This window comes from Protopterus annectens, chromosome 4.part0 (genome assembly GCF_019279795.1).
Source record: "Protopterus annectens isolate FY-2018-M chromosome 4.part0, PAN1.0, whole genome shotgun sequence".
In the NCBI taxonomy this organism is placed as follows: domain Eukaryota; kingdom Metazoa; phylum Chordata; order Ceratodontiformes; family Protopteridae; genus Protopterus; species Protopterus annectens.
Genome location: NC_056733.1, coordinates 198,156,953 through 198,177,143, shown reverse-complemented (window position 1 = coordinate 198,177,143; position 20,191 = coordinate 198,156,953). Strand labels below are relative to the sequence as shown.

General features: G+C 40.7%; 1 protein-coding gene across 1 annotated transcript in view; it reads right to left on the bottom strand.

Moving 5' to 3' along the window:
• PPP1R27 (protein phosphatase 1 regulatory subunit 27) overlaps positions 1-20,191 on the bottom strand; it is a 275,527-nt gene that overhangs the window by 29,217 nt on the left and 226,119 nt on the right. Inside the window, exon 2 of the mRNA XM_044068199.1 lies at positions 14,641-14,791. Within this exon, the coding sequence (XP_043924134.1) occupies positions 14,641-14,791 (151 nt within the window). The remainder of the gene's footprint in view (positions 1-14,640; positions 14,792-20,191) is intronic.

Genomic DNA, 20,191 nt, shown 5'->3' with positions numbered 1-20,191 from the left:
TTAATACATATTTTTCTAACAGAAGTAAAAAGATTTATTTCTGATACAGACTATCTGACTGTAATGTTTAAGAATATATTTACTTGAGGGATCAGCTGCTGTTCTGCTCAAACTGACTGGGGATGGTTTTCCAAAGTGGGTTTACAGAAAACCCTCGGGGACATCTGGATTGCTTTTGCTTTCTTCCAAGCTTGCATGGCTAGCCTGCAGACAGCATAGGAGTGTGTGCTCCCTTGTCTATGTACCATATGATTACTGTATTGTTTGTAATCACATGCAGGACCCCTGGCTTTCATAATGGCTTGAAAGCCTTGGTATTCTGAATAGCTGTCATGTTTCTTAGACTGATGTGTCACTTTTGCTCCGCCTGGCTTCAACACCTTCTACCTTGAGATTCTTGGTACGTGTTTACCAGGCTACATCTGAAGCATCTTTGGCCACAGTTTTAGTAGGCAGCATTTACCTTAAGGGTATCCCTATTTTCCTGGTCATTTGTATCACCCAACATTCTAGATCAGTGATGGCGAACCTATGACACTCGTGTCAAAGGTGACATGGCACGAGGTTTTGGGCGACACACCAGAGCTCATCAACATCCGAGTTACCAAAGAAACTGAATGAACAAAAATACATGAAATATGTGACCCTGTACTTATCTATTAAAACTCAGCAACAAAAAAGTAATTTATGTTAATCAAATCAAATGCAATGTGTTCCATGTTTTTTTCAGTTCAATTCAAAATTACTATTAAAAGTAGGGTAATTTTTTGGTGCACTGTTTTAACCCCAGTTATCAGTGTGCATATCGTTTTCTCTATTGTAAGTCACAGATTTTTCTTTTACTTTCAGAATACATAGCAGCACATATGATTGGACTGTATTTTTAAAATAAATGAATATGTAAAGAATTGTTTCTCTTTCATTGGGGGGGGGGGGGGGTAGTGATACGCCAGCAGAGTCAAGATAGGCATTTTGAAAATTTTTGACATGCTGAGCCCAAAAGGTTCGCCATCACTGTTCTAGATCTTTCCTCACACAAAGCAGTACTGGGATAACACTTTCTAGAGACTGGCTGTATTGCTGCCAAATGTTCCTTAACAAACATTCACATTTCCTCATGTGGAGTTTACACACTGATGCCATTACTATGGCAGAAGCTATGATTCCTAAGATTCTTAAGAATTTCCTGACTGTGACTTCTGTCCTCAGAGTATTGTTCCAGATGAAAATAGTTAGGGCATCAGCTTCTTCTCAGGATAGGCAGACCCTGGATATTGTGATGTCCAGCAGGACTCCTTACTACAGTCTTTGTTAGGGTCAGATTCAATTGTGACATGTTAAAGGATAGCCCTAATTTCTGGGAGTACACCATGGCACAGAAGAGTGCCTTCTTCAACCCCTCTTAGCTTTGGGCTTAGATGAGGCAGTCATCCAGGTAACCGTTAATATGGATGCCCTTAGTTCTGCAAAGAGCAATTAATGAAGCTGTACATTTTGTGAATACTTTCCCTGCAGTAACTATTCCAAACAGCAAGGAAGTAAACTGTTAGTGCTTGTCCCCTGCCCCAAATCTTAGATAAGGTTCATGGTCTTTATGTATAAGGATGTGAAGCTAAGTATCTTCTAGGTTTAAGGTTAAAATTCAAGCCTGGTACACCAGGAAGGACAGAAAGCCCTGCAGAGTAAACATTTTAAATGTGTGAACTCAGAGGATCTTGTTTAGTTTTGAGGGATCCAGAAGGGGGTCTCCTTAGTCAATCTTTGATTAGCATCAGTAATAGCCTTGAGTAGAACCCACTGACTTCTCCTTTGGGCATAGGCTGCTGTATAAAGATAACAGCAGCGTTGGTGAGATAAGGGGTTTGCTAACTGTTCCTGATCTCTTTGAGACTGGGAGGGATGCCTAGCATTTTTGGGAGGGCCATAACTGAATTCTTTACCCTTTGGAGAAAGGGTGTAGGACTTAAGTCTCTGATGTTATGACTATCCAGTCTCCATGAGCTAGAGATGACCTGCCACCTATTTTCTGAGCAAGAGGTGGGTGAGGATTAAGGGCTCATTGAGGATTTTGGGTTGAGGAGGAAAGAAGACTGGTATAGTCACAGTTGCTCCCTAGTAGGTTAAGTCTCGAAGGCTATCAGGTCTCCCTTTATCTTCCTGCTGTCATCCTTTCTTTGGTTAAGCACTGAACATCTCCTCACCTCCCTCTCTGTCTTCCTGCTGTCATTTTTTTCTTTTGAAAGACTTTTCTTAGCTGTCAGACATTTCCCTTTGCTCTAAATTAATACAGCCACTGCTTTAGGGGAAAATGATGTTGTTTTGGTGAATTGGAGACTGAATTGTGTGATTCACTGACTCCACAATTCCCCCTTTTCTTCTTCCACTCTTTTGAAAATAGCATGGCATGTCAGCCCCATCATTCAAAGATTAACTCTGTATCCAATGGGGTATTGCAAAATTATGCCTTGATATCCTCAGGCAGGAAAGCTGCCAATTGACCAGTGTAGCAGGAACAGGTTTAGATTCTGCTACTACAGCACCATACACTCATTTTATCTCACGCCTTCCAACCTGCACAGTGGTTTGGAGATAGTTGATAATTTTGCGTTATCAACTCATTACGTACTCCTCACAATTTCCCAGGAGCTCCTTCACAAGCTCACCCCGGGTACTTAGTCATGTGGTTTCACAGTTTAGGAAAGGAAGGATTGCTACTGTGTAAACTTTCTTCCCAAAGTAGTCGGTAAACCTACTTTCCTAGGAATGAAATGCACCCTGATGCCAGTTAATTCCCCTAGCAGCATAATTCTCAAGCTCTCAGCTTTCAAATAATAAAAATCATAGCAGAGGGTCCCATATTATAGCACTCCAAATATGTACATTGACTTGAACTGAGTCACAGAAAAATAAGCCTCTGTTTACATTTTTAAGTTTGTTCTAGGACCTTAGCCTTTTACTTTTATTAACAGTTGTGGGAAGATTGTGTTTCTGCATTACTCCGCACTTATATTTACACAAATATAATTATTTGTAAAAGCTATTCATTTGCATTTTAAATTCTGCTGGCTGGCCCATAGTCTTGTAGTTTAATTCACAGTTATGGCAGAGTTGTGTACTCCTGCAAGATTTTGAGCCTTAGTCATTTACTACTGCATTTTTCCATAAACAGTGTTACTGGCAAATTTCTGCATAGTCTGGTGCCCTTTATTTTTTTGTAAAAAAAGCTCTTCCTCTCATTGTTAGTGCTATAAGACTGGCTTGAAATTGCCTTTAGCCAGGGATTGCCAGCTAGTTGTTTAACTGGTTTGTGGTAGCATTGCATCTGTGAGTCTCATCTACTGTGTTCTCATATTAGGAGGACTGGGATTATTCATTTTTTGGCAGGAGGTGTTTGCCTGGCCTATCTTATCTGGGAAATACACAAAATGAATCATGGTGCAGCCATTTTATTGGCCAGAGGGCTCATCAGTTAGAGTTTTTTCTGTGCTGCTATACATTTTGCATGTCCGCATGGGTTATCAGTGCCTTGTAAAGTGGCAATATAGAGCAAATACCTCATGCACAGTAAGTTCTTAGTGCAGCTATTTGGGTATCAAGTGGTAAGATCTACAATCTACAGATTTAGTTGCATTCAGTATTGTGTAAATATTAATTTACATAGTGCCTTTTTTAGGCAATGACAAACTGACAAACCTACTGACATAGCAAAATCAACAAAACTGAACCTCAAGGTCTTACTGCTCAATACCAGGAGCCTAAACAAACAAACAAAAAATTACACTCCCTCCAAGCCCTCCTCACTCAAGAACATAGGCATCGTGCAGTTACTGACACATGGTTTAAAGTGGCAGAGACTACCCCAGAAGTGCAAAGTTGTAGTGCCTTCCATATTTTTAGACCGGGAGCTGCACAGAAAAGGGGTAAAGGGGGTGGTGTCTCAATATACATCAATAACAAAGATGCAACTAAGGTGGTCAAACAAGATGACATGTTGGAGTACCTCCATGTGCAGATCACCATAGACAAAATCCTGTAACATATCCTAGCCAGCTTTAGGTCACCCTCCATGTCCCAAGAAGTTCACAATGCATACTTAGATCTACTGGAGACACTTACCATCCAACTTAGCACCTTACTCATGGCATACATTATTTACCACTCTATAGATGGGAATCCTACACAGCCTTAAATCTACAGGCACAGAGATTCCTGGACTTCGTAAATACAGACACCCTTGACCAAACTGAGTACACCCAGTAGAGGCTCCAACATACTGAACCTCATGCTTACAAATATGGAAGAATGCTGCACGACCCCCCTCCCCATGTCTCATACTCCCTGGTAAGGTCTAACCATAAAGTTGTCTCCTTCAGAATCAAAATCAACTCTGTAATCCCAATAAAACCAGTAATAGGAATTATTCCAAGACAAATTACCTTTTATTAAGTGATGGATTGTCAAAATTAATTTCTCTTCCAAACTCAAAGAACACAGCAGCCAATGCTGAATGGCTCTCAGAAAATCTGTACAACCATGTCAATGGCCATATAGAGGCTGCAGTACCTACCAGAATTAAGCCCAGGGACTAACCCTAGAAACAAACTACCTTGGTGGCATCCCAAATTAAGCAGCATATACAACAAAAGTGAAAAAAATTATGGCAAAAATCAGGAAGGTGAATTCCCATAAAGATAGAAACTTTCTCATCAAAGTAAATAGACAACTAAGAGGGTTAATTAGGTCAGGTAAAGCAAACTTTGAGGTTAAGATAGCCTCCCAAGTGAAAGATAACCATAAGGACTTCTACAGCTATGTCAGAAACCTAAAGGTCAGCACACAGCAGTGTCTTCAGCTGGTGGTTAATGTTGCCACATTCACTGAGCCTGGAAATATAGCAAACCAGCTAGCAGACAAATTCAGATCTAACCTACCTCACACCACCAACCACCCCCTCAAAAATACTCTCAAACATAACCCCTCTAGGGAGCATGTACTGGCTGCACTCACTAAAGCCAAGAACATGGCCTAACTGGGCCCCAATAACATCCCAGGATGCCTCCTGAGTAGTCTAAAATATGACTTATCAGGACCCCTGGAGTCATTATTTAACTATACTCTTTAAACAGGCTTTGTGCCACGTGAATGGAGGACTGCAATGGCCATCCCCTTCATAAGGGAGGGCCTTCAACAGATTCTGGAAAGTATAGACTCATTAGTCTGACTAGTATTTTTTGCAAACCCATGGAAAGAATAATCATGGAAATTATCAATAAGGGCATAGGAGACCTCCAGACACTGGTTCCATCCCAGTTTGGCTTTGTCAAAGGAAGGTCATGCTTACTGAATCTGGTGGACTTCTTTGAAAAGGTCACTAAGTCAATGGATGATAGGAAAATAGTGCATACTGCCTACCTAGATCTGATAAATAACATTTGTTTTGTAAGACTGATATAGTGATATCTACAATTTCAGTATCACAAACAGCTAGGTCTTTCTACTTATATATTTTACTTACTGCGTACACCCACATAATTTAATGGGTGATGTAGGTTTTGTCTCTCTATATTGGGGGTGCTGATATGTTATGTAATTTAGGTATTGTTGCACTTCTACGGCAAGTTACTGTTATTTAATAGCCATGATACTTAGGTACTGCTGCTCCTTCTCAGCATACCACATGGAACAGTCTTATTCTTCCTCAGTTTGGTACTGGAGTACTATCCCTCCCACTCAGCATGCCTCTTTAGTTAGTGCAACATCTTGCAATGCTGCTTCACAAGCACTACTGCTCCCGCTCAGCATGTTTCTACAGGGGTCTGCTACTACTCACCACAGTAGCTGTGCACTACTAATCCTTCTTTCCTTACTACTGACAAATGTAGTTAAAGTGCTGCTGCTCTTTTAAGCCACACTACTTCAGAGACTGCTATTCTTTAACAAAAGTATTTAATAGATTCATAGGTTCATAGGTGTGTGCTAATGGCCCTGGAGCCTTTACAAGCCTAGCCCATAGTATTACCCTGGCATCATGCCACCCAACCTTAGTTCCCAGTGCCTCTGCTGAGAAGAGCCACTGGAGTGATCCCCAGGGTAAATTTTCTATTTCCCATCCACTCATCAAGTTTTCTCTTGAAGAGGGCCAGTGAGGTGCTCTGACATGTATGGTAAGTCTATACCATAGCATGGGCAGTCTCTGGGTTATGAACCTGTCCCTCCAGCATGTCCTGTTGATTGTGGTAATGAGGTTGAGGTCTCTGGAGCATGTGGTATAGAGGGATTGGGATTTCTTTAGATGTAGCATTTCTTACAGAGCTGGGTCAGACATGGCTTTGTAAGTCGAGCAGAGATTGCCTCTACGTAGGCAATATGAGACCGAGAATAGTTGGAGTTTTTTGAGTTTGCCCATATAGGACAAGTGTTTAAGGCCTAAGATCCTCTTTGTGAGGTACTTTTGTGGCCTCTCCAGTTGCTGCAGGTGTCTAGTGAGGTACATGTTAAATGGGGCATTGTACTCTATGATTGGCCTAATGAAGGAAGAAGTACAGGAAGACAATGACCTCTTTCTTCCTGGATGCAAAACCTTTAGTAATGAGATGTGCCACATAGAAGGACTTTCTGACCACAGTGGCAATGTGGAGGTCAAAAGAGAGGTTGCTGTCAACCTGTGTTCCCAGATATCTTATAACACCTTTTGTGGTCAGTGGACTACCATCGCTGTGGTAATTCATGGGAACCAGTTTTTTCCCAAAGGAGATGATGACACATTTTTTGGCGTTGAGCTTAAGGCCATGGTTCTGACACCAGTCATTGGTCAGAGTGAGGCATTTCTGTAGGATGTCAACATCACTTGGGGAGTTAATAATAGCTCCCAACTTGCAATTGTCTGCGGACTTTGTCAGCCGGACTCCCTTTGTGTTGGCCTGGACTTCACAGAAGTAGATACCAAACAGGAGAGGACCCAGGACTGAATGCTGTGGGACTTCACTAGTGACTGGTCGGCAGTCTGACACTGAGTCAGCTACTTTCACACTGTGGGTTCTGTCTGTGAGCCAGTTTGCAACCCACCTAGTGATATATGGGTCGATGCCTAGCTTATTGAGTTTTTCTGACTCCTGAGTGGGGAATGGTATCAAAGGCCTTGGCCAGATCAAAGCAGGCTGTATGAACCACATTGCCTTCATCCACAGCTCTGGTGACTGACTCAAAGAAGTCAACCAGGTTGAACAGGCATAATCTACTGTTCACAAAACCAAACTGTTTGGGATCCAGAGTTTGGAGATTCCCTATATCCTTGTTTATTAGGTCCATGATGATGCGTTCCAAAGCTTTGCATATCAGACTAGTCAGGCTAATGGGGCGATAGTTCCCAGGGTCTGTAATCGCTCCTCCTTTGTGGAGAGGGATGACTGTAGCAGTGCGCCATTCAGCGGGGACAAAGCCTGAGGTGAGGCTGTGACTGAACAGGGCACACAGGTGAGGTACCAGTTCACTCTGTAGTTCATGTAGAACACAGCCAGGGATATTGTCAAGTCCCATAGAAGCTGTATTCTTGGTCTTGGACAGTGCTGTTTTAACCTGTGCAGCAGTAATACTGGGTGCTTGGCAATCTACTGGTATTGTGATTGGTCCTTGGGGGGGGGGTAAAGTTGGCACTAAATCTGTCGGCAAGTATATTGGCAATATCTGTTGGCTCGGTATAGGAGGTACCATTGTGCAGTAACTCAGAGCAAATCTGGATATTGCTGTGGGGATTCTTTACATAACTATAGAAGTCCTTGTGGTTGCCTTTACTATCTGCTGCAATTCTGTTTTCAGCTAGCTTTAGAGGATTTGATGAGGGATCTCAACTTTTTGTTGTGGCTGATAAGGGAATTTTTCCAGTCTTGGGACTTCACCTTATTCCGCATCAGTTTCCTCCTTCTGTTGTAGAGTTTGTTTATGGCAGGGGACCACCAGACTGGCTTCATTTTTTTGGAGGAGAGCATCTTGGTTCTATTGGGTATGGTGAGATCCATGCATTTGTGTACGTGTTCGTACAGTGCATTGGTGTATGATTTGGTGGTCATGCAACTATTCTCCATTTGCATGGGTGCCATGAAGTTAGCCACCTCTGTTTTTAGGAGCTCAAAATTTTCTTTGGAGAAGTTTTTCATGTTGGTTACCTTTGCAGGGGTGGGTGGGAGGGATGTATAGTTCCATGGTGATTAGTTTGTGGTCGGATCTAACCAGGGAGGAGTTGACTATTAGTGTAGAGCAACAGTTGCCCATGTTAGTAATAACCAGGTCAAGGATGTTGCTACCTCTAGTGAGGGTAAGAATGAGCTGGTCCAGAGCATTGGAATTAATGAATTCCAGGAAACGTTGGGCAAGTGTATTGGTACATGAGCAGTTTTCCCAGTTAATGGAGGGGTAGTTGAAGTTGCCCAGTATAAGAGTGTTAGGATGGACCCTAATACTCTCCACGGTGCTTAGAAACGTGGAGTGTGAGTCTTGGGACATAGTTGGGGACCTATAGTAGGCTACAACATGAATTGCTGTCTTACTCAATGTTAGCTACACATGAAGTATCTCTGATGCGTTATGTTGGGCTATCAGTCTGGAGGTGTGCACATCCTTTATGAATATGGAAACACCACCACCTTTGGAGCTTTGGTCCAAGTACTGTTGTTCTCTGGCACACTGTTTCAAAGGTGTACGAGCCCCTCCCTATCATGCATTTTAATGTATGGCTGCTGCTCTCAGCATGCTTCTCTTGTATCTTATGGCTGCTCCTCACCAAGGCACACACATGCAGTGCACTTAGGGTACAGTTAGCCCTTCTTAGTATGCTTCCACAGGTGCTGCTTTTTCCTCATCATGATACTTCAAGTTCTATTACTCCTCTTTGGCATGTAGTTGAGGTACTACTGATGTTCCTCAGCATGCTAATTCAGGTACTGTTATTGCTCCTTGAGAACACAATGCTTATTATATGCACATTACGCTGATGTAATATAGCCTTCTTAGATGATGCATCAGGTGCTGCTGCTACTTTGTAGCATGATGTGTTGAGCATTTAACTCATGGTCCCTTGCCAGAGTTCTTTGTAATACTTGACTCTATGAGGTGCAGAATGAGACCGTACCACAGCATGAAGCTGCCATCTCAGGAATCCTTCATGGAAGAACATGCTATTGTCCTGCAGAATGGCAGTCTATACTACACAGCAAGGACTCCACCAAGGCTGAGCTGTTATCAGATCCCCTTCGTGGGAAGTACAACATTACAGCACTGATCAATCATGAACAACAAAACATGCTGATGATCTCATGAGTAGGAACAATGAAGGCAAGTAAATGTTGGGTCAGAACCTGTAGAATAATTATGTAGTACCAACTAATTCATGTCAATATTTAAGCTGCATTTGTAGCCTCTGTCTCTGTATTAAGCAGGTTTCTTCAGTAACTAACACTAAAGTCAACAAAGATACATCTCAAGAAATTATGAAATCTAAACTTAAGTAGGTTCTTATTTAAACCAAGTTTTATAGCAATGCTGTGTTAAAGACAGAACAATGGACTATGGAACACCATGGCGAACCTTCCACTTCACACTGTTTTCATCACTAACTTCCTCAGAGACTGTTTGTGATTTGCTGAAACTTCGATGATTATGTAATGATACAACTCTACAAAATATTTAGATGTAATACATGACATCATGAATTCTGGGTTTTTTTCCCCGTAAAAAATAAGTGGTGAGAAGTGCTGTGCCAAACTATGGGCTCTGTTTTTGAAGTTTATAAATTTCAAAACAAGCACCAGATAGAAAGAAGAATCCTATGATTAGATAGTTATACCAGCAAGCATGGAAAGGTGTCCCCACATTAAAGAAGAACTGCCTGGATTTACAATTGTTAGACTTGGCAAAGAGACTCACATTTGGAGAGGGATGGTCAGTTTTAGGATGACGGTATACAAACCTGTACTCTCCCATTTGGATTCACACAAAAAATAACCCCTCATATCAATACTACTACTCTGCCATACAAAGTGGAATGATATACAACATGATGCTTCAAGTAACTGCAGGGGGAATAAACATGTTGGACTGAGCAGCATCACTAAGTGTAGCCTACATTCATCCTGACAGTTGGGAGATGGTTTCTGAATGGCAGTATAATGAGGCAAATTAAGGATGGAATCAGAATCAACCCAGCAGACATTAAGACACACTGTAGTCAGAACTGAAGGCAGTCCTGAAATATCCAAAGGAATGAAGTGGTTATTTGAAGAAAAAAAATAAAGGTAGAGTATCTGAACTCCCTGGAACAGTCTGTTAAAAATACATAACTAACAAGTATTACTGACAACCAGTTAATTCTCAAACAAACTGATATGGTATGTGAGAGATGTACTTACACAATGTCACTGGACCCAAAGCTCTCACATAAAAGTACTCCTAATGTCAATCAGGTTGTCAGTAGTACACACACTGCACCTATCACATACAGTTCAAAGCAGACACATAAACCACATATGTTGAGGGACTTAAATGTAACCTTCATAAACCCCAAAGACATCCTAGATGAAGTACACATAAAAAATACCCTCAACAGCTCCAAATGCATTCTTTCAAAATAACACCCACATCAACACATGCAGCACATCTCATGGAGCCTGTAGCCTATAAGGCAAGCCACAGCACAATCCAACATTTCGGTCATTGGAAACTTCATTGTGAGACACACTGACGTGTCTTTTACCAGACTGAGTAAGGAGAAAGTCATGGTCAGTTTCTTATCAGGGCTCAGGATCCACCACATTGCACACACACTCAGGTCATTGGAGCACAAGTACCAATATGATTCAGTCATAGTCCATGTGGGTGTAAATGACCTGAGATGTACCTCCCTTGACTATATGAAGAGAGCCATCATGGAGCTCTCTGAATATGTGTCCCAGGCTGGTATGAGCCTAGCACTGAGCAGCATTTTACCTTCTCCATGGATGATGCCACAATATGAACAGAAGATGACTGACTTCAGTAATTGGATTAGTTTCTGGTGTCATTCTAAGGGGGTGCAATATTTGTTAGCATGGAAGGAGACGGTCAACAGATCATGCTGCTTTGCCAGGGATGATCTGCATCTCTCCCTTCTAGGCCTTTGAATAGTAGCTAAAACACTGTGCTCTTCATAGTGCCTTTTTAGGCAATGCCAAACTGAAAGTACTTCTGACATAGTAAATCAAAACGAAGAAAATCTAATGGTGTTACCGGTCAATGCTAGAAGTCTTAAAAAAAAAAAAAAAAAAACACTCCCTACAAGCTCTCCTCACCCTAGGGGATGCTATCTGTGTGGTCACTGACACATGGTTTAAAGACACAGACAGCACTCCAGCAGTGCAAGGCTATAATGCCTTCTACACATTTAGACCAGCTACTACACAGACAAGGACTAAAGTTGGAGGTGTCTTGATTTACATCAAATATAAATATACCTTAAGGCTTTTTAAACAGGACAATGCACTTGAGTTTCTCCATGTTTAAATCACCATAGGCAAAATCCTATACCACTTCCTTGTAAACTATAGGTCCCCTCTATGACCCAGGAAACCCGTACCATGCATTTAAAGTTATTGGAAACACTCACTCCAACCCAGTACCATATTCATGGCTGACTAATTACCCCACTATTAACTAGGAGTCATATATGACACCAAATTTACAGGCAGAGATTCCTGCATTTTGTAAACACAAGCTCTTTGGACCAGACTGTCAATATACCAACCAGGGGTACAAGCATACTGACTTACCCCTTAATGCAATGTCTTTTCTGGTAAGGTCAGACCACAAAATGGCTTCCATTGAAGTAAAAATAAAACCTAGAATCCCAGCTAACCCTGGAATATTTAGGAACTACTCTAAGGCTAACTTCCTACTAAGTGATAACCTGGCAGAATTTCAAGCCACAATAAACCCCGAGAACAACTGTTTACAGGAACCCTATACAAACATGTAAACAGCTGCACCCACCAGGAAGAAATACAGAACTAACTTAAAAAACATCATCAATAGGCTGTGTAATGGAAGGAAGAAAATCATGGCAAAAACTAGGAGGTTCAGCACCCATCAGAACTCAAGTGCATTGTCCTGTCTGAAAAGCCTTGAGGTATATTTACATTTAATGTAAATCATGATTCCACCTTTAGTCCTTGTCTGTGCACTCTCATCAAACTAAACAAACATTTCAAGAGGAGAAATAAAGTCTACTGAAGCCACATTTGAGCTAAATTTGGCCTCCAAGGCCAACCACAATGCATTCTTTAATTATGTCTGCATCTTCAAAGGCAATACACAATTGTGTGCAAAGGTCATTGTTAATGGAACCACCTACAATGAGCCAGAACATATAGCAAACTTACTGGCCAACAAATTCAACTCAAACTTTACCCTTCCCTCGCTGTCAACCTTCCCTCAGGAAATACCATAATTCCCTGCTATCACTAGGGAACAGGTCCTTAATGCTCTCTTTAAGTAAGACCAAGAACACTGCATCAAAGGGCCCAGACAGTATCCCAGGATGCTTTCTAAATAGCATGAAACATGACCTATCAGGCCCTCCGGAATTGCCATGTAACTGTAGCTTCCAAATAGGCCTCATGAATGGAGAACAGCAACAATCATCCCTCTACACAAAGGTGGACCACCTATAGACCATGGAAATTAAAGACCCATAAGTCTCACTACTCTCATATGCAAGCCATGGAAAGAATTATAATGAAAATGATCAATAATGATATAGGAAACCTGCAGAGCCTGGACCAAACCTAATATGATTTTTTGAGGACAGTTCATGTCTACTCAACCTGGTGGACTTTTTCAGGAGGTCACCAAAGCAATTGCTGAGGACAAAATGGTTCATACTGCTTACCTTGACCTGGCCAAGGCATATGACACAATCCCTCACATTGTTGACAAACTCAGGAAGTTAAGTATAAACTCTTATGTTACCCGATGGATAGCCAGCTGGTTCACAGACAGGACCCAGGAATTTAGAATCGGGGAGTCCACCTCTACAAAGAGGCCAGTCAGGTCCTGGGACCACCTCCTTTTTGGCATTTACTTCTCTGAAGTCAGGGCCAATGTCAATGTCCTCTGGCTGACTAAATTTGCAGATTGAAAATTAGGAGCAGTGATAGAATTCCTCTCCAATACAAATGTTCTCCAGGAAGGGCTGACAATGACAAATACTTGGTGTCAGAGCCATGGACGAAAACTAATTGCCAAGAAATGCATATTAGTATGCTTCAGGAAGTCATCCACCCCTGGTAACTATCATATTGACAATGCACACCTATGAGTTCACCCAGTAGTCAGGGACTTGTAGACACATATAGACAGTAATCTAGCCTTTAACCATCATGTGTCTACAGTAGAGAGGAAATCATTCTAGGTTTTGCAACTTATAAACAAAGGAATGGCACCCAAGTCATTGTTCCACTGTATTTGTCATTCATCAGGCCTATCATTGAGTACAGTGTCCCCTTTGGTATATACCTTTCCAGGCATATCCAACAAATGGAACATCCACAGAGGTTCCTCACTAAAAGAATACAGGATGTAAGTAATGTGTCTTCTGCTGACTACCTCAAGGCCCTATCCCTGTATTCTGTCTCCTACAGGCTGTTGAGGAGAGATATATGGCTGGCATACAAGACATTGTCAGACACCATGTGATGGACCTCCCTGCATATACTCAAAGCAAACAGCACCAGAATTACCTGTTTTAAAGACTTAAGCCGTGCCTATGATATAAATACCTGCTGGAGAAATGGGTATATATCCCAGAGACTAGTCCATTTCTCGAACAGGCTCCTCCATCCATATGGAGCAGAGTTCCTCTCTAACTCACTTCAAGTGTAAATTGGACAGCTGGATGGGGAACAGGAAATCCAGTCCTGCTTTGGTACCTATGTCTCCCATGGACACAGGAAGGCTGTAAATGGTTCCTCACCCAGACCCCTGCTTGTAAATGTTTAATCTCTCAAGCTCCTGCTTATACTTACCAAGGGTACCTGAACTTGTCAGAGATTTGGGTGCATGGTTAGACTTAAAAATGCCCTTGTGGTCATCAGCCTACTAAACACCTATGAACCTATTACAGTGTACCTGGCTAAATGGACCATTTGGTTACCATATTTTTAACAAGAATACAGGAATCCATCAAACTGTTGCATTCCAGAACAAAGTATGTTCCTCCATTTACCCTTAAGGGAGGAAGGAACTCACTAAAAGATATTCAACAGATAAAGTGCTGGCATTACTGAAAATAAGTGATACCAAATTGTTGGGGAGTCATAATCCAGCCTCTGCTACTGAAGCCTCTATATCAAGGGTGCTAGGCAATGAACCAACAACTTTCTTCCAATTAAGGACTTAGTAATGAGAAAAATGCCACTAGTTATATATTACCAAAGCAAAACATCCAACTTGATTTGTTGGAAGCATTAGGAAAAAGTGGTTTATAGTGGTGGGGCAGTAGCAATGTCAAATATTTACTGACCAACTGAGCCCAACCACTTCAAGCAGAAAGAGAGACCAAAGTATTACAGGACAGAAATAGTCATTATCATATGCTTAGTGGAAGAGTTCCCTTACTTTGCAATGTCGGCATGTCCATCACTGCAGGCCATGTGGAGTGGAGTCCAACCATTTTCATCCTTCTGGTGAATGTCAGCTCCATATTTCACCAGGAGTTTCACACATTCCAGGTTTCCAGAAAGTACAGCTTCATGCAATGCAGCCATGCCTGTAATGATGTTTACAACATTTATAGTTCAGTTTATTTCCAAAATATTTAATAACTCAAAAACTGCTTCAGCAAGTTAGAATTTAATAAACTAGTACAAAGGACAAAAATGTCAGGATATGATACTATTCAAAGTCAGACACACCACCAATACACTGTGGGATTCAGAGATAAATCTGGAGTGCATTTAACTACAGGGGATGAACAAGAACCACTGGTCCAAAGGAATACAAGTCAGAAAAATTACGGTAGAAAGGAAACTTTCTCAAAGTCAGGAATGTGAACTGCAAGAAGTACAGAATACAAGATATTGAATAGCAAAACATAACTGCATAACTTCCATTTTATTAAAGTATGTATTGTAGCTGAGCACACTGTGCAACTGTTCAAACACAGGCAAACTCCACTCTAATCACCACTACTAGCCAGACAACAGGCTGATCATTCATTCATCTTGCCCTGCAGTGCACAACATATTTCTGACTGCTTCACTATTAAAGGTAAATAGGAATGTGACTCAAATTCATCCCAAACTAAGAGAAGCTGCATCCCAGATGCATGGTGTTGTGCATTACCTGTACTGCTAAATGTGCTTTAATGTAGATAGTGAGGTTATACTGCTACTACTGTAACTGTACTGTTAATTAACTATCCTACAGTGCTACTACAGTGACTTTACTGTTAACCATGCTCCAATGTACAGCTATAGTAAAGTTGTGTCACTAAACAACACCTCTAGTACTGTGAAGGTACAGTCAGCTGTGCACCACTGCACAGCCATAGTAATGTTACACTACTATCCTACACTATTACTACAGTGACCATACTATTAACTGTACTGCTGTAGTAACATTATACTACTATAATATAATGCAAACACAATGACTGCATGGTCATATGTGTTCTGTTGTATGTATGTGTGTGTGTATATATATATATATATATATATTTATATATATATATATATATATATATATATATAGTAAGGGTATGCCAACTTCCTGCAATGCTACTGTAGTGATTATACTGGCAACTGTGCTCCACAGTACATTCATAGTACAGTCAGTGCATTAAACTATAGTGTCTCTATAGTGATTATACTGCCATGTGTGCTCTGCTGTATAGCTATACTAAGGTTATATCTCTAGCCTGTAGTAGTGTTCAGCCAAATGTGCTTTATTACTCAGCCATAGAAAAGCTTATGCCACTGTACAGTAATGAATGTACTGTGAGCTGTGCTTCGCTGTAAGCCATAGAAGGCTTACTGCGCACTGTGTTACTATAGTGAGTATTGTAAACTGTGCTTAACTGTACAAAGGTTATGTCATTATCCTACTGTGCTGCTACAGTGAATGTACAGTCAACTATACTCCACTGTTAAGCTATAGAAATGTTACATCACTATGGTTCATAGATTCAGAGGTAGCTGCTAGACATGTGGTCCAAGAGACCATTGAGAAGCCTGGGTCAATTTCCTAATTGCTCCAAAGCACTGGCTGATTAACTGGACTTGCTTACAGTCAAAGAGTAGGCAAATGAAGGTTGAGGGAATCAAACACTCTATTACAAGCAGCAGCTGCTCACAGACTTAATCATATGTGCTACCTTCCAAAGTGGTGTTACTCTAGTGACTGTAATGTCAGCTGTGCTCCAATACACAGCCAGAGAAAGGTTACACCACTACCCTATAGTTCTAATATAATAACTGTACTATTAGCTGTGCTCCACTATATAGCCATAGTGAGGTTACACAACCCCAGGGACAGCACTGTCAAAAGTGCTCCACTGTAAAGTAATAGTAATGCTGCAGCACTACCTTTTGGTACTGCTAACGGGATTGTACTGTCAAATATGCTCTACTGCACAATACTAAGGAGACAAAATTATTGCAATGTCAACTTGTGCAGTCACTGCCTGGCCCTCAATGGTCTGCTTGGATGCAGATCATCATTATTCTTTTGGGAAAACTTGGCTAGGCTTAGAAAGCCCCTCTAGTAACAGTCTATGAATCTATAATTATACTATATTATAGTGCGACTACTGGCTGTACTGCCAAATGTGCTTCACTGTACAGTTATAGTAAAGTTATGCCACTAAAGTGACTGTACTGTCAACTGTGCTGCACTGTACAGCTAAAGTAAAATTATTCTTCCATTATGTAATGCTACTACAATAACTGTACAGCCACAGTAAGGTTATGCAACTACACTACAGTGCTACTATACTGGCTGCACTGTACAGCTATAGTAAGATCATGCCACTGTACTATAGCAGTGGTATAGTGATTGTACTGTCAGTGGGGGCTCCACTATATAGCTATAGTAAGATTATTGTGCTGCCCTATAGTGTGACTGTACTATCACCTGTGTTCCACTCTACAGCTACAGTATGTTTATGTCATTATCTTACAGTGCTGCTTTAAGGACAGTATTGTCAACTGTGCTTCATTTAGCAACTACAGCAAGTCTGCACAGTATATTACAGTGCCACTACAGTGACTATACTGTCAAACATGGTCTATGGTTGCTACAGCTATAATAAGGATACATCACTATCCAACAGTGGTGCAACACTGACGGTACTGTCTACTATGTTTCAGGACACAGCTATACTAAGATTATGCCATTAGACTATTATTACTGCACCATCAACTGGGCTATAATAATGTTGCGCTACTATTTTGTATTGATAGTATAGTATAGTGACTGAACTGCAACTTTATTTCACTGTACTACAATAGTAAGGTAATAGCAGTATACTATAGTGACCATACTAACTGTGCTTCACTGTACAGTCATAGTAAGGTTATGCAACTATACTACAGTGACTGTACTGTCAGCTAATCTCCTTCACAGTCACAGTACTGCTTTACCACTACTTTGTAGTAGTGCTATTCTTGTGACAGTACTCTCATGTGTACTCCACTCTACAGTCATATGAAGGCTATACCTCTTACAGTGCTGCTCTAATGAATGTACTGCCAGACATGCTCCATACTATCACAGAAAGGTTAAGCCACTATTTGCAAGTGCAAGTATAGTGACTAAACTGCCACAGTGCTCCAGTGTACAGCTATATTTCATCATTATACTGTAGTGTTAATACAGTGACTGTACTGTCAAGTGTGTCCCACTCTAAAGCCATAGTAAGATTACACCACTATATTATAGTGCTATTACAGTGAGTGCACTGTGAACTGTATTCCACTGTACAGCCATAGTAATGCTACACCATATTATTATAATACTAGCTCAGTACTGGAGGTGGGGTCTTTAGAAAAAAAAGGAGGAGCAAATTACATAGAAATAAATTGAGTTTGTGGGAATAATGTGTTTAGAATAATGTTCTGTAGGAGGAGTGAAATTTAATGGAAGGTAGGAATTGAACAATGTATGCAATGTTGGACTGAATAAAAATGGTTAAAAATAAAACATATGTATGCTGCATGAAAATAATGCAAATGTGGTTTGTTTTCTATTACTGGATGTGCACAGTGTCACTTTAAAGTCATGTGTAATAGAGTTGTTTAAATATAATGCCAGTGTATTTACTGTAGTGTCAACCAACAGCTCTATTGTGGTTACCTCATTATTTATTTATCCATCCATCTGTGATTGCACTGACAACTGCACAGCCATGCAAGGTTATACAAATATACTATAAGTGATTGTACTGCCAAATCTTTTCCATTACTCTGCTGTAAGATGAAAACACACTGTTCTACTGTTGTGCCCACTATGCTCCATTGTGGCTAAGAAGTGATGCAGAATATTCAGAATCTCATTACAGATGCAGCCATCATTTGTAAGCACAGCTGGCACATGCAGAATTCTGGACTAAGGAGGATGCTAAGCAACAGACAACGTATAAGACCAATGCTGTGTCAGAAATACTATGGAATATAGTCTGCACATTGTATCTATGCTGAAATGCACTGAACAAATGTAGATAGAAACTAGTGGTCTATCAGCCATACTAAGGTTAGTGAATACTGATAATATAGTGACTATACTGTTAGCTGTGTTCCAATCTACAACTCTAGTAAGGTTACTGTCCACTGAACTGACAGGCTGAACAGCCACAATAAAGTTAATGCACACTGTTATATTGTGACTGCAGTGCCAGTGGTGTACAGGGATAAAGTCATGACTGTGGCACAGGTGAACCTAGTTTGATTAGTGGCTTGGGCACCTGATGGTACCTACATGGCAGGATGGGTGTAACCATGTGTCATGAAAGGAGATACTGCCAGCACAGCTAGCTGGAATTTTGTAAATAATTATAGGTCACTGGTGAATATCAATATGTTTTACATAAGATGCTTGTGTTGCAAATGTATTAGAACTGTGTGTCATGTGTATATCAAACTGCTCTGTACAGATGTTTGTGTTGAAAAGGTATTTTGTAAAGTGCTTGTGCTTAAAATGTATCCACAGTATACCTTACTGGAAGAGAACAGAAATGTACATGCACTACTGTAACTGTTTAAATGTATGTATCAACAGAGGAAACTGGAGGGTTAACTTCAGTCGAGCAAACTTTAGAAAAATAGCTGAAATTAAGTTATGGGCTATGCAATAAAAGAGGCTATCTCTCAGCTTTTCAGTGCAGCTAGAGACACAGAGTATGTACTAGGAAGCTTTCTGTATTGTCCTTGGAGTTAACTTGCTACTTTTGAAGCATGGAGGAATTGAATTCTTTTATGACTTCCAACATCTGCCAAAGATCCAAGGAAAAGCCCTCATCTGTATATTTTTACAAGTAGATGCCACATGCTGCCAGCTTCTAGCAATGGGTGTTTTGGCCTGGGAACTAGAAGTCAGGTGATAAGAAATTATGTCATTCTGCAAACTATCCCAGCAGTAATAATTTTGATATTAGTTTGAGAAGTCTCTTAGTGAGACAGAGCTTTCTGCATTCTGTCTTGGACCTGACAACTAGAAGATCCATTCACCTCATCTACCTTGCTCTATTAGTAAGTTCTTAGGTTATAGTATAATTCTCTTTTAGATACAGTCAGGAATCTAGTAAAGCTTAGTTTAGATGTTTTTCTTTATTTGTGTGCGCCTGTACTGCAATGTTATTTTAAATATTTCCTGTGGTTTTGAACTCTGTCACTGTGAATATATACTTAGTATTGTCTTGTTCTTTTATTTATTATTAAATATATTTAAACCTTTCATTTTAGCTGATCTGTGGAGAGACATTTAGGTTTCTAGAGTACTTGCATATTTATTTGGTGACACTGTGTGGGCCACTCCTAATAGCCTTGCTCTTGGTCAAACTACCCTTTGTTGTTGTTGTTGTTAATATAATGCAGTAAGATTGGACACCCTTTGTTAAGGGCCTTAAAGTAGCTGATAAGAAGTGACTGGTAACAGTGGAAACTACCTTATAGTC